This window comes from Abrus precatorius, unplaced genomic scaffold, assembly GCF_003935025.1.
Source record: "Abrus precatorius isolate BTA unplaced genomic scaffold, Abrus_2018 Scaffold9, whole genome shotgun sequence".
NCBI classification, from domain to species: Eukaryota; Viridiplantae; Streptophyta; class Magnoliopsida; order Fabales; family Fabaceae; genus Abrus; species Abrus precatorius.
Genome location: NW_020874439.1, coordinates 7,068,193 through 7,081,653, shown reverse-complemented (window position 1 = coordinate 7,081,653; position 13,461 = coordinate 7,068,193). Strand labels below are relative to the sequence as shown.

At 31.9% G+C, this 13,461-nt stretch overlaps 3 protein-coding genes across 3 annotated transcripts; all 3 read right to left on the bottom strand.

Annotated features, from left to right (window-relative positions):
* Nucleotides 1-304: 304 nt before the first annotated feature.
* LOC113850700 lies at nucleotides 305-1,159 on the bottom strand. The gene is made up of 3 exons (XM_027481262.1): nucleotides 1,098-1,159; nucleotides 909-981; nucleotides 305-652 (listed from the first exon to the last, which is right to left on the bottom strand). Exons 1-3 carry the CDS (start codon nucleotides 1,157-1,159, stop codon nucleotides 305-307), a joined length of 483 nt encoding a protein of 160 aa, XP_027337063.1.
* Nucleotides 1,160-2,347: 1,188 nt separating this feature from the next.
* On the bottom strand, nucleotides 2,348-2,878 carry LOC113850699. Its single transcript, XM_027481260.1, has one exon. The coding sequence runs from the start codon at nucleotides 2,876-2,878 to the stop codon at nucleotides 2,348-2,350; it is 531 nt and encodes a 176-aa protein (XP_027337061.1).
* Nucleotides 2,879-3,183: 305 nt separating this feature from the next.
* On the bottom strand, nucleotides 3,184-3,715 carry LOC113850698. The gene is made up of 2 exons (XM_027481259.1): nucleotides 3,524-3,715; nucleotides 3,184-3,435 (listed from the first exon to the last, which is right to left on the bottom strand). Exons 1-2 carry the CDS (start codon nucleotides 3,713-3,715, stop codon nucleotides 3,184-3,186), a joined length of 444 nt encoding a protein of 147 aa, XP_027337060.1.
* Nucleotides 3,716-13,461: the final 9,746 nt, after the last annotated feature.

Genomic DNA, 13,461 nt, shown 5'->3' with positions numbered 1-13,461 from the left:
TCATGCATACACATATACATATACACACATCCACAACATACATATATGTACATATATTCATACTCATTACACACAAAACACCATTGTTACGCAATTCAATGCTAATTTACAACATTTATTTACACTTATACACACATATATATGCATTTAGATTTATATAAATAATAATAATTAATATTACAAAATTTGGGGCATTACAACTCTCCCCTCCTTTTAGGAATTTCGTCCCCGAAATTCAACTAACCCCGCACATGAATTACCCAAACAACTCTGGGTATAACTCTCTCATTCTACTTTCTGTTTCTCATGTGGCATCTCCTTCATCACTCGAGCTCCAAATTACCTTCACCAATGATATCTCTTTACCCCTCAGCTGTTTAACACCATGATCCGCAATCCTCATTGGGTACACATCATACGACAAGTCTTCTCTTACTTGAACTGGGTCAAGATCAATCATATGGGAAGGATCTGACACATATTGCCTAAGTTGTGACACATGGAACACTGGATGTAGATTCGAGAGATTCGGAGGCAATGCTATCCGATACGTCGCGAGACTAATTCTACTCAGCACTTCGAATGGCCCAATAAACTTAGGGGACAACTTCCGAGACTTCAGAGCTCTCCCCACTCCGGTTACAGGTGAGACCTTCAGAAACACATGGTCACCCACCTGGAACTCCAATGGCTTCCTCCTTTTATCATAATAACTTTTTTGTCAATCCTGGGCAGCCTTCATTTTATCTCTGATGATTCTGATTTGCTCATTCTGCCTTTGGATCATATCCGGCGCACACAAAGTCGCCTCTCTGGTTTCGTATCAACACAACGGAGTTCTGCACTTCCGCTCATACAAGGCCTCAAATGGTGTCATTCCAATGCTAGCATGGTAACTGTTGTTGTACGTGAATTCCACTAGCGGCAAGCACTCTTCCTAAGTTTCCTGCTGCTCGAGCACACAAGCCCTCAACAAGTCCTCTAGGGACTGGATAGCCCGTTCAATTTGACTGTCAGTCTGTGGGTGATAAGCCGAGCTTTATCTTAACTTAGTCTCCAACGCCCATTGCAAGCTCTCCCATAACCTCGAGGTAAACCTCAGATCCCTATCTGACACCACACTAGTCGGCACTCCATGCAGCCTGACTATCTCCCGCATAGGCGACCACTCACCCGTCTTGCATTAAAATACAACCAAGTCCTTGCCCAGATGCATCACAATACACATCAAATTTCTGCTCCGAGTTGGGCAGCGCTAACACCGGCACCGAAGTCAGCCTTATCTTCAGCTAAAAGAAACTAGCTTCACACCCCTTGGTCCACTTGAACTCCTTTCCCTTGCGGGTCAACTTCGTTAAGGGCAACGCTATCTTAGAAAATCCCTCAATGAATTTCCTATAATAGCTTGCCAATTCGAGGAAACTGCGCACCTCTGTCACATTCCTTGGCCTCGGCCACTCAGCCATTGCTTCCACTTTTGCAGGGTCTACCATGATTCCTTCCTTCGACACTACATGTCCCAGAAATTGGATCTCTGACAACCAAAACTCACACTTGAAGAATTTTGCATACAGCTGTCTCTCCCTCAAAATTTGCAAGACAATCCTTAAGTGCTCGGCATGCTCTTCCTGAGTCTTTGAATAGATGAGGATGTCGTCAATGAACACTACCACAAACTTATCCAAAAACTCGTGGAAGATCATGTTCATGTAGTTCATGAACACTGCAGGTGTATTGGTCACTCCAAACGGCATAACCAAGTACTCGTAGTGACCATACTGCGTTCTGAACGCTGTTTTAGATATATTTGTATCCTTTACTCTGATCTGATGATACCCCAACCTCAGGTCAATCATTGAGAACACTGCTGCTCCCCTTAATTGGTCCATCAAATTGTCAATCCTTGGAAGTAGATACTTGTTCTTGACCGTTACCTTGTTCAATTGTCGATAATCTACACACATCCTCATGCTTCCATCTTTCTTTTTCGCCAAGAGCACTGGTGCTTCCCACGGTGACATACTCGGTCTCACAAACCGTTTCTGCAATAGGTCTTCCACTTGCTTCTTGACCTCTGCCAGTTCCACCGGTGACATCCTATAAGGCGCCACAGAAATCAGACTTGCTCCCAGAATGAGGTCAATAGCAAAATCTATCTCCCTCTCAGGCGGTAGCTCAGAAATATCCTCGGGGACCAAGAAATCCCTTACCACTGGAATATACTCTGGCTCCACCATGCTTTTGGCCTCCATTGAAAACATTACCATAAAGGCCTTGCCGTTCACTGTGTTCTCCCATGCACCTTGGCTCATAAGTCTTGGAACGTCTGTCATTGTCTCACCGAAGATCAAGGTCTTATCCTACAGTCTAGTAGCACATGGTTGGCAGCAAGCCAACCCATTTCCAGAATTACATCCCGTTGACAAAGAGGTAAACAAATCAAATCCACCTCAAACTTCCTACCATGTACCATTATGGAACACCCCAAACATACCCATGACGTCACAACCTGTTTACCCGTAGGGGTAGTCACCACAACATTACACGGCAGTTCAATCACATACAAATTCAGACTCTTCACACAGTCTACAGATATAAAGGAGTGCGTAACACCCGAATCAAACAGCACATCAAGTAATCTGCCTTTAATTATACATTTACCTCTTATCAGCTCCTCAGATTGTGAAGCCTCTGCCCCACTCATAGCAAAGACTCTACCAGGAATGCTCGGCTTCTGCCCCGTACTTCCTCTTAATTCCGGCCTCTGAGTTGTACTTGCACTACCGCTTCTCTTAGTGGTCCAACACTCATTAGCAACGTGTCCCGACTTTCTACAGTTGTTACAAGTTATCCTCGGCTGTGGGCAGTCCTTCACCATGTGTGGCCCTCCACACCTGAAGCACTTGAGCGGCCCTCTGAAAGAGCTTGATCCTGAAGCACTCCCACTGCTTTTTTTTTGAGATGAACTCCCTCGAGACTGCGAGCTATTTGATCCCGAGTACAGTCCCCTTGAGAACCTAGGGGTCTTCTATCTTGCCTCACTGGACCGGCTCCCCTAGTGTCCACCGTCTTCCCTCTTGAGTTTGCTTCAAAGATTCTACTCTTGCTCACCAGGGAAGGCAAATCTGTCAGCTGAAACACACTAACCGCAGCTCGGATGTTCGGCCTCAATCCATGCTCAAACTAAGCACACAGATCCTCCTCTCCATCACCATACTGATAATGAGGCCAGTACTTCATTAACTCTTGGAACTTAGCTGTATACTCCCCCACGGTCATGTTTCCTTGCTTTAGCTCAAGGAACTCCTTATCTTTCTGCTTCCTTAGATCTCGGGGAAAGTAGTTCCCTAGGAAGATGATCTTGAATGCTTCCCATTGGATGTAGCCATCTTCCTGTGGCAGGGTCTGATCGGCAAACCTCGACCAGTCCTCAGCCTCCCCACACAGCAAATAGGTGGCATAGGCAACCTTGTTCTCCTCTCGGCACCCCCATTGTATTAAAGATCTTCTCCACATTGGCTACCCATCGTTGAGCTCCTTCGGCGTTGAATCCACCCTCAAACTCTGGAGGATCATGCTTAGCAAAGGCAGATAACCCTCGATACTCAGCCGGCTCTCCGCCTTGATTATGCACCATTGCTTCCAGAATCTGAGCCATGCGTTCCATGAGGTCATTGGTACCTCTAGCTCCTCTACCTCTACCTCTACGAGACATATTCAATCTAGCTACAACAAGTCAGCAATCACATTCCAACACATTAGATCAATTTATACATTATAATTCAGGCAAACAAAACAATCAACACTTATCTTGGACGCTTCAGCCTGATACCCCAGTCCGGTTTGGATGAACTGCTCTGATACTAAAATTGTAACACCTTAAATTTAATTTCAATTTAATAAGAATTTCGCAAATTCGAATAACCGATTTTCATAAAATACTTCAAAATAAGGGAAGGGTTACAAATTAATATCAAATGACTGCTACAAGACTAGTTTAGTTACAACAATTTCAAAATAAAAGCTAAGTCCTATAGCAGTCTATCCATCCCTTCACTGAGTCTGGTGCTGATCGTCTTGATTACCTAAAAAATGAATGTAAGGGTGAGTACTCTACACTACCCAAAAACACACAATCAACGTAGAGTCTCACCTCCAGAACATTTCCAATACATTAAACAAACACAATCACAAGCAGCATTATCACACAGCTCATGTCAATTTTAACACCGATGCACTCACGGCATTGGCAGTATTTCACATCCATAAGTACAATACATAAACCCATACATATGCATGCCAACCAACTGTGATAACAGATTTACAGCATGAATGGTTGCCGGTTACCCCCGCCTCACGGATACCACGTGGGCAGTCACAGGTCGCTCAGCAAAGGTAATGGTCAGAGGTCTAGTCAGGAAGAGAGTGTGTGACCTGTGGTGCACCCGTTCCGTAGTCGATGTCACCACCACTCTCTCCTCCCCAAGGTATTTCTACCATCCTCATCTTCCACACCCGCAGTGTATCGCTGAACCATTCACAGCACATTATAACGACGCTACACGCCCCATTCACATACATTTCATTCACACACGCAATATTTATGCTTGCACACGGCACATAGCCTGTATTTTATCCACAATATACGGCACATAGCCTTCATTTATTCAAAATATTATTAATTCACCAATCAACGACATTTTATCACACACAATCACCCCTACGGGGCCCAACTATTCCAACACACATCACATTGCACACCAATATTTCCATCAAACACACAATTCCTACTCTCTATCTTAGCCACATTGCATTATTCGTTGAAACACACAAGAATTTTAATACATTGAGATAAGGTAGAGTCCTCCCTTACCTTGGATTGACGTCTCACACGCTAAATCCACCAAGAAGTGTTCCCTTTCATGGATTTTTTCCTAAACACATGGAGAAACTCCATGAGAACCCAAGGAAACTCAGAAACAAAGAAAAGGAGATGAGAAACGGAACCCTAACCATTAAAACTCACCTCCAAGTGTTCCCCACACGGATTCAACCTTCAATCAAGCTCCCAAACGGCTTTGGAGGCAATTAATCGGTGGAATAAGGCTTTGGGAATGAGGGAATCCAAGGAATTTCGAAGGGAGAGGGAGAAATAATCCTCCCCGAACCCTAACTCCCTTTAAATCTTTTTTTGGTCGCAATACTCTCGCTACAGCAAGACGTCTCTCGCTACAGCGAGAAGACGACAATTTTGGTCCTTCCTCCCAGAGCCCTCTCACTGCAGCGAGGACAACCCAGAATTACACCCTGTACTTAGGCACTTAACCCATTTCAGCCCTATCCAGTCATGCATACACATATACATATACACACATCCACAACATACATATATGTACATATATTCATACTCATTACACACAAAACACCATTGTTACGCAATTCAATGCTAATTTACTACATTTATTTACACTTATACACACATATATACGCATTTAAATTTATACAAATAATAATAATTAATATTACCAAATTCGGGACGTTACAGTAAGAATAATTTCCCTACTTCTATTTGTGAGTTCAGAGCCCAAGTTAAACCCCAAGTCAAGACTTTTCATTTTTGAATTTCTCTAGAATGTGCTCCTCTCAATTAAAATTGCTTTTAATCTATTGATTTCTCCTATCCAACAGGCAGCAGCATTCTTGGAATAATAACATTTTAAAAACTGTTTGGAATGAGATGAACCTCCTAGGATTGCCCTATTTTTATGTAAGGTGGCCCATGGTAGGTTACTGACTAATGAAGAAAGATGTAAAAGAAATATAACTAGTTGGAATAGGTTATTTGGTATGGTAGTTTGATATATATGGAAGAAAAGGAACAGTGCCATCTTTCAAAATTCAGTAATTTCTCCTAGCTCTTTATATCATAAAATATGTCATGAATTTGATTACTTGATTTGTTGTTTCAGGAGTAAGGCTAAAGCAGCTAACCACTTGCAGAATAGCCAAGTCTAGGATAGGTGGTTTCCTCCTCCTCAGGGTCATTTGAATTTGAATATTTATGGGGTAGCGTCCCAGGCTATGGAGAGTGTAAGATGTGAAGGTTTAATTAGAGACAACAACTGAGAACTTTGTTGCTGGATTCTTTGAGTTTTGTAGACTATTAGAGGCAGAATTGTGGGGTCTCTTATTAGGGGCGGCCTAAAGCCCGAGCAGGTAAGGCAAGGGCTTTAGCCCCCAAATTTTTTTTTTTTAGTTTTAATATACTTTTAAAAAATTAAAAAAATTAAATTTAAAAATATTTTTATTTTAAATATTTTAAGTAATTATTAACTTTTTATTGATATTACAAATAACATTTAATGAGTTGTAACTCTTAACCAATCAATAATAAACGTTTTTTTACTTTATTTTTTTAAAAATAATAATTGAATAGTAAAAAAAAAAACTGAACAGTTTTTTACTTTTTATTTAATTGTTGTTTCTTTCTTCTTTTTTCTAACTACTCTCTTCTTCTTCTCTTCTTGCTTTACTTCAATTTGTATTTTTTTACTAACAACAGTCTCGAGGTGGAATGGAAGCGAATATTCATAGTGCAAGTGGAGAAGGAAGCAAAGTCTTTTATTTTTCTAATGCAGGGGCACTGGTACAAGAGTCTTTCCTCCATGACTCAGCCTTCATTATCCACCACACCTACCAAATAGTATTTCATGGTTTTCTCTGCAAAGCTGCACTTTTGGAGGTGAAGAGACTGCAAGTGCAAGTTTATTTTTTTGACAATTAAGTTTTATTGTTTTAATTTAGTTTTATTTTATATATTTATATTTCATACTTTTTTTTAATAGAATATTCTGTACTTTATATATTATAATTTTAAATTCATATAAAAATATATAAATGTCAACTAGAAAATATGAATCAGGCCATTCAAAACTTCAGAAAAAATAAGAGTCTGAGGCTTTAATTGAATCACAAAAAGAAACTCTGGATAAATTTATAAAAATGAATTAGAAGGTCTTCTTTCATTTTTTGAAAAGTATAGGAAAAATGAAATTCAAAATGCATGTACTTCTGCCAAAGAAATTACTTTTGAAATGGATATAGAGCCTAAGTTTCACTAAAAACATATTAGTCGTAGAAAGAAACAATTTCAAGAAAGTGTTAAGAATGAAATTGTAAAATCTCGTCAAGAATGATTTAGAATTGATTACTTTTTATATATTATAGATAAAGCAATTGTTGCACTTTAAAGTAGATTTGAACAATTTAAAATGTATGAAGCTATTTTTTTTCATTTTATTTAGTATTAAAAAATTAAAGTCACTAGATAGTATAATTTTGAAAGAAAAATGTCTAAACCTTGAAAAATCTTTGAAACATCATAATTTCTTGGATATTGATGGATTAGATTTATTTTCAGAATTAAATATCTTAAAAGAAAATATAAAATTGGAATATGATAAACAAATTGACGTTCTTAATTATATAAAAAGAATATATTCTTTTCTAAATATATATAGCTTAGAGAATAATGTTAACAATTTCAATATTAATTGCTTCAGCTGAAAGAAGTTTTTCAAAATTAAAATTAATAAAAACTTACTTAAGATCAGTAATATCTCAACAAAGATTAAATGAATTAGCTTATTATCTATTAAAATAAAATATTAAATAAAATTAATTACAACAATTTTATAAATAATTTTGCATCATAAAAAGTTTAAAAAATAAATTTTAAATAAAATTATAATAATTAAAAAAATTTATTTTTATTAATAAAAGTTTTATTTTTATATTTGCTTTAGGCCCTATAAACTCTTGAAGCGTCACTGTCTCTTATTTCGCTTGCAATTAGTAACCTAGAAAAATATTCAAGTTATTTGGATTGTAATAGACTCTAAGGATGCCTTGCAAGTCATCCTAAATACACAAAATTGTAACTATCATTATTTCAATTTGATTGGTGTAATTAGGAATATATTGAAATGTATCTCTTTCATTAGATTTAGGCACATTCTTTGGGAGTAAAATAAGGGTACATATATGCTTGCCAAAATTGGTCTTGATTCTGCAGTATATTTTTCTTATTTAGATAAAGTCCTCTACCTTAGCTTCTTTTCTTAGTTTGGATTCCGATGTTTGTAATCCTAGAATAGGAAGTTAATTTTTGTTTTTCTAGACATTTTAGGCCTTTTGATTAGTAAAAAAAAAGATAAAATAAAAATAAATCTAAAAATTAAGACATTTAAATGAAGATTAGACTATCAGTAAAAAATAAATAAAATTAGGACATACAAGTGCTTAACAATGCTTTACAAAACTTTAAAATAAATTAAAATATAATGCATTTTAATTTCTTTTGTGAGAAGATGTTATATAATTTTAAAATAGAAATGAGGGTAATGTAATATACATATCTTTAATCAATATTTTTAAAAAACTGAATGATGTAGACTTTTTTATATAAATAATATTATTTAAAAAATTACTTTTTAAAATAAAGTTAATTAAAAACTATTTTTTTGTCTGGACATTTTTTTGTCACCTCAATAGATTTATTGGAGTTCCACGAACAATACAATTTTTTATTATTTTTAAAGTAATATCTCACGTATCAGAACAATACTCACTCTTGTGAAGACACGTGTTAAGCGCAGAACGAGTATCACTTCTTTTAGGACGATAGTGTTATCGCCAACTTTATGACGATACTGTTATTTACACGTAGGTGTGATACTACATTAGATATTGACACACGATATTTATTTAAAATATTTAAAAATAATTTAATAAGTATTTAAAATTATGAATAAAAATTATTAAAATTATCTTTAGAATAATTAATATTAAAAGTAAAATAAATATCTTACAATTTCTAATAATGTTTAAAAATTTATAATTTTAGTGAGTCAGATAATTATAAATTTAATTTTTATTTTTATGCATGTTATTTTAACTAAACTTTTTTTTAACTAGTTATTTTACTAAAAATTAATACTATAATTTATTATTTCTCATTTAATTTTGAAATTCATAATCTTATTTTTAAAATATTTAATTTTATAACTCAATCTATTATAAATTTAATTTATATTTTTATAAAAAATGTCAATTAGACTTATCACAACTTTTTTTTTATTAATCATTAATACTATAATTAAAATTAAATTCTTACAAGTTCTAATTTTTTTTTAAAATTTAGAATCTTAAAAAATTTTAAATTTAAATCTTAAGTATTTTTGAAATTTATAATCTTAAATTTTAAATTTAAATATTTGTTAAATTAATTTTAAATAAATGTAACATGTCGATAACTTATGTAGTATCGCACCTAACACGTAGATAGCAGTATCATTGTAAAGTTGATGATAACACTATGGTCCAAAAAGTGAAGATACTTGTTCTACACTTGATACGTGTCAGGAGTGAGTATCATTTTGATACATGTGATACTATTTTAAAAATAAAAATAACATTGTCCGAGGAATTCTAATACAAACGTGACAAAAAAAAAACTTTAGACAAAAATATAGTTTTTAGTTAAGTTTATTTTAAAAAAATAGTTTTAAAATTATATTATTTATATAAAAAAAAACCAATGATGTAATTTGGTTCAGCCCGATATTTATGGGAAGAGAAATATAATTTCAAAATAGAAATACGAATATCATGATGTATGCATCTGCTCTGGGAGAAGATTATTTACATGACATTATCTATTCTAATAAAATATTTTTCAAATAATATATTAATAGATAAAAGAGAACATATTATTATTAGAATTTTAGGTATTAGATTTTTTAATTAAGACCTGATTTATGGGAGACAAAATAGTTATTCTAAAATTTTAGATATGACCTGATATCAAGTCGATTACTTTATTCTAATAAATTTATTAATTGGAAAGTGATATTTCGTTAAAAGAATAATATGATATTATTTGCTTTGATTTCAGTTAAAATATAATTCAGTAGAAAAGTAGAAATTCCAAAATGATATCAGCACACAAACATTAAATACTAATTTGTTTTTTTTTTTAAAAAAGTTAGAAACTTAACTTGAGAAAAAATAAAAAGTGAATGGTTAAAACTCAAAAAACAAAATAAACGACAATTGAAAACTATGCAAAAAGAAGAAGAAGGTATTTATAAAAAAGATAAAAGAAAGCATAAAAATAAAATTATTAAATTAAAATAAAGAGAAATATCAATTTTTTTGTAAAATTGTAAGACTTTTTTTTTTTTTTTATCTCTTAGGTCGCTTATATTGCATTAACAGTTAAAAGATATAAAATACTATAAAACAATGCCATAAAATAAACTTACATGTCAAACATTGGACAAATTTAAAAGCACACATAAAACTGTGTTGAAAACAATTAGAAGTTAAGAGAAATCTAAAACAAACAGAGATTAGAAAAATAAAATAAAATACAAGCTAAACAATTTATATGAAAGAATAAAAAACACACATGATTATCAGTGTGTTTGGTACTAAGTTTATGAGTTTAACAACACAGTGAATTTTAAGACGTTCAGTGAAAGCCTTGGAACAGCAATTGAAAGCAAAGCTAAATTGAGTTAAAGTTGAAGAAAGGCTGCGAAAACAAACCAGTGAATGAGATTTGAAGTAAAAGCAAATGGAATTTTTTCAGCCATCCTTAGAATGATCAGAGAAGACTACAAAAGGCTACTTGATGTTTCAAAATTTAGAGATTGGAAATGGAAGCAAAAACACTATTCGCATATGTATTCAGCAAAAGGCACAAATATAATTAGTTGAGTCAGTCAACCCATAATTATTAATTCAATGCTTTGATCTAATCTTCAATAATATATTCGTTTAATGGTTGTATCCTTACACCGTTATGTGTCTAATATGTATCAATAACATAGTATTTTTAAATAATTTGATAATCTATTTTTTATATATATTTTCATTTACTATACTTATCTTTCATAAATACTTTTTTAAATCATATTATTATTGGTGATATCCTTTACATTAAATTATCTTTAGAACATTTAAATTCTGCATGAACTTATTTAAAAATATAAAATAAATTATAATGACTAACAAATTAATTTATCTTTATATATTTAACTAATTTGTTTTGAAAATTTTGTCAAATTATATTTTTACTATTATGATTAATTTGTGGTAGTAATTAAGAAATGTTATCAATATTTTTAGAAAAATGATTAATGTAATTTGATTCTATCCAATATTTATTTTGACTAATTTATTAAAATATTAGAGTCATGATTGATAAAGAAATAATAAACAAAAATTCTGAACAATATATTACACTACCCTTTCTTATATTTTAAAATTATGCAAATTTCTTCTACTAGAAAAGTAAAATGCATCTCAGTTTTTTCCCTTTTAAATATTTTGTTTAAGCATTGTTAAGTACTTATTTGAAATTATGTAAACAAAATAACCTTTTTAATAAATTTTACATTTTTTTTGTTAAATTTTAAAATTGGTTAATGAACTCAATAATTTTTCATGAAAAAGTAAACACTTGTTCTAAAAGTTTGTCTCGGTAGCAAATAATGAAACAAGACTAAAAAATTTTCACACAATACAAAATTTTAATGAAACAACTTTAACATATTTAAAAAAAAGTAAAATTCAAAAATATTTTAAAAAATTAAGACATTTAAATGAAAATTAGACTATAGGTAAAAAAAATAAAATAAAATAAAATTACAACATACAAGTGTTTAAATGTTTTACAAAAACCTTAAAATGTATTAGAAATATAAAAAAAAAATGTAATATAACAAGGCTTAACCTTTTTTAAAAAAAATCTTTTAAGTGGCTTGTATTCCATTAACAGTTAAAAGATAAAAACACTATAAAACAATATAACAAAATAAACTTCACATGCCAAATACAAGAGAAATTTAAAAACACACGTAAAACACTGTTAAAAACAATTAGAAGTTAAGAGAAATCTAAAATAAACAGAGATTAGAACAATAAAATAAAATACAAACTAAACTGGAAACTAAACAATTTACATGAAAGAATTGAAAAAACACATGATTAACAGTGTATTTGGTACTAAGTTTATGAGTTAGCAAACGCATTTAAACTTAACACAACTCAGAGTAACCTATGAGTTTTTAGACATACGTACGAAGCCTTCGAACAACAATCGAAATATACGCTAAATTTTGTTAAAATTCAAGAAAAAAATGGGAAGCTAACCTGTGAATGAGGTTTGAAGCAACAGCAAATGGAACTAACTCAAACTTAGCCATCAGTGAAAGAGAATGATGAAGAAGGGTTGATATTGATATGGAAAGAGAGGAATGCAATGTGTAAAAACAGTGAGGAATAGAGCACAGATCTATATTACGAAATGAATACCATAGGTAGGCCACCCCGTGGTTCACGCGTTTGGTAAAGGAAAGCAAGTTTGGTTTTTAAAAACAGAAAATCTTTTTTAGAAAGAGAAACAAACGTATCCTAAAACTTTATCATATTCTTTTTTAATGCATATAACCATGTCAGTATTTTAAATTAAAATTATATAATTATTTTTGTAAAAATTAAAATGCATCACAATTCAATTCATTTTAAGCTTTTCGTAAATATTTATTGAATTTTGGGATTGGGAACGGAAGCAAAAACCCTATTCGCGTGTACCCAGCAAAAGGCGCAAATATAATTAGTTGAGTCAGTCAACCCATAATTATTAATTCAATGGTTTCATCTAATCTTCAATAATTTATTCGTTTAATGGTTGGATCTTATCTTTAATCTAATAATACAGATACATAGTAAAGCCGTATGGGCTACCACATTTGTAAAATAAAAATATTTGTTATTAATTTTTTAAAAATGAAATACATATCTTATGAATTAATTTTTAAAAGTTAACTAATTATAAAAATATACTAAAAAATAAGTTGTATTTGTTTTATTTCGAGGAAGAAGCATTCGCACATAATAAAGTCATCGTCAAGATTGGCAGCGGCCTCGATGATTTACAGAAAAAGTGTTTATAAAAATGTATGAGACATGTGAGTACAACTCTTCAGGTAATGTAAGGACAAAGAAAAGTTATCATAACATATCAAATAAGTTTTTAAATTTTTTTAATAAACTTTGTGATCAAATCCATGTCATAAACTCTCATATAATAATTTGTTAAGATAAGCATTCAATTAAATTGTTTATTTAAATAATTTTTAATTAATAAATTTAAGAATATAATTTATTTTAATATTTCTTTATTCAAGTATTACTAGAAAGGAAAAATAAATTATTTTTATGTAAATAATTTGATAAACAAATATTTACAAAGTTGAATAATCCACACTTACAATTCTAATATAAATTTTGATAACACATTTTTGTATTTTACTAAAAAATTTGTAGTTTTTTTTATAAAATAATTTTAATAAAAAATTGTTTAAATGAGATTAGTAAAATTAGAACACATAA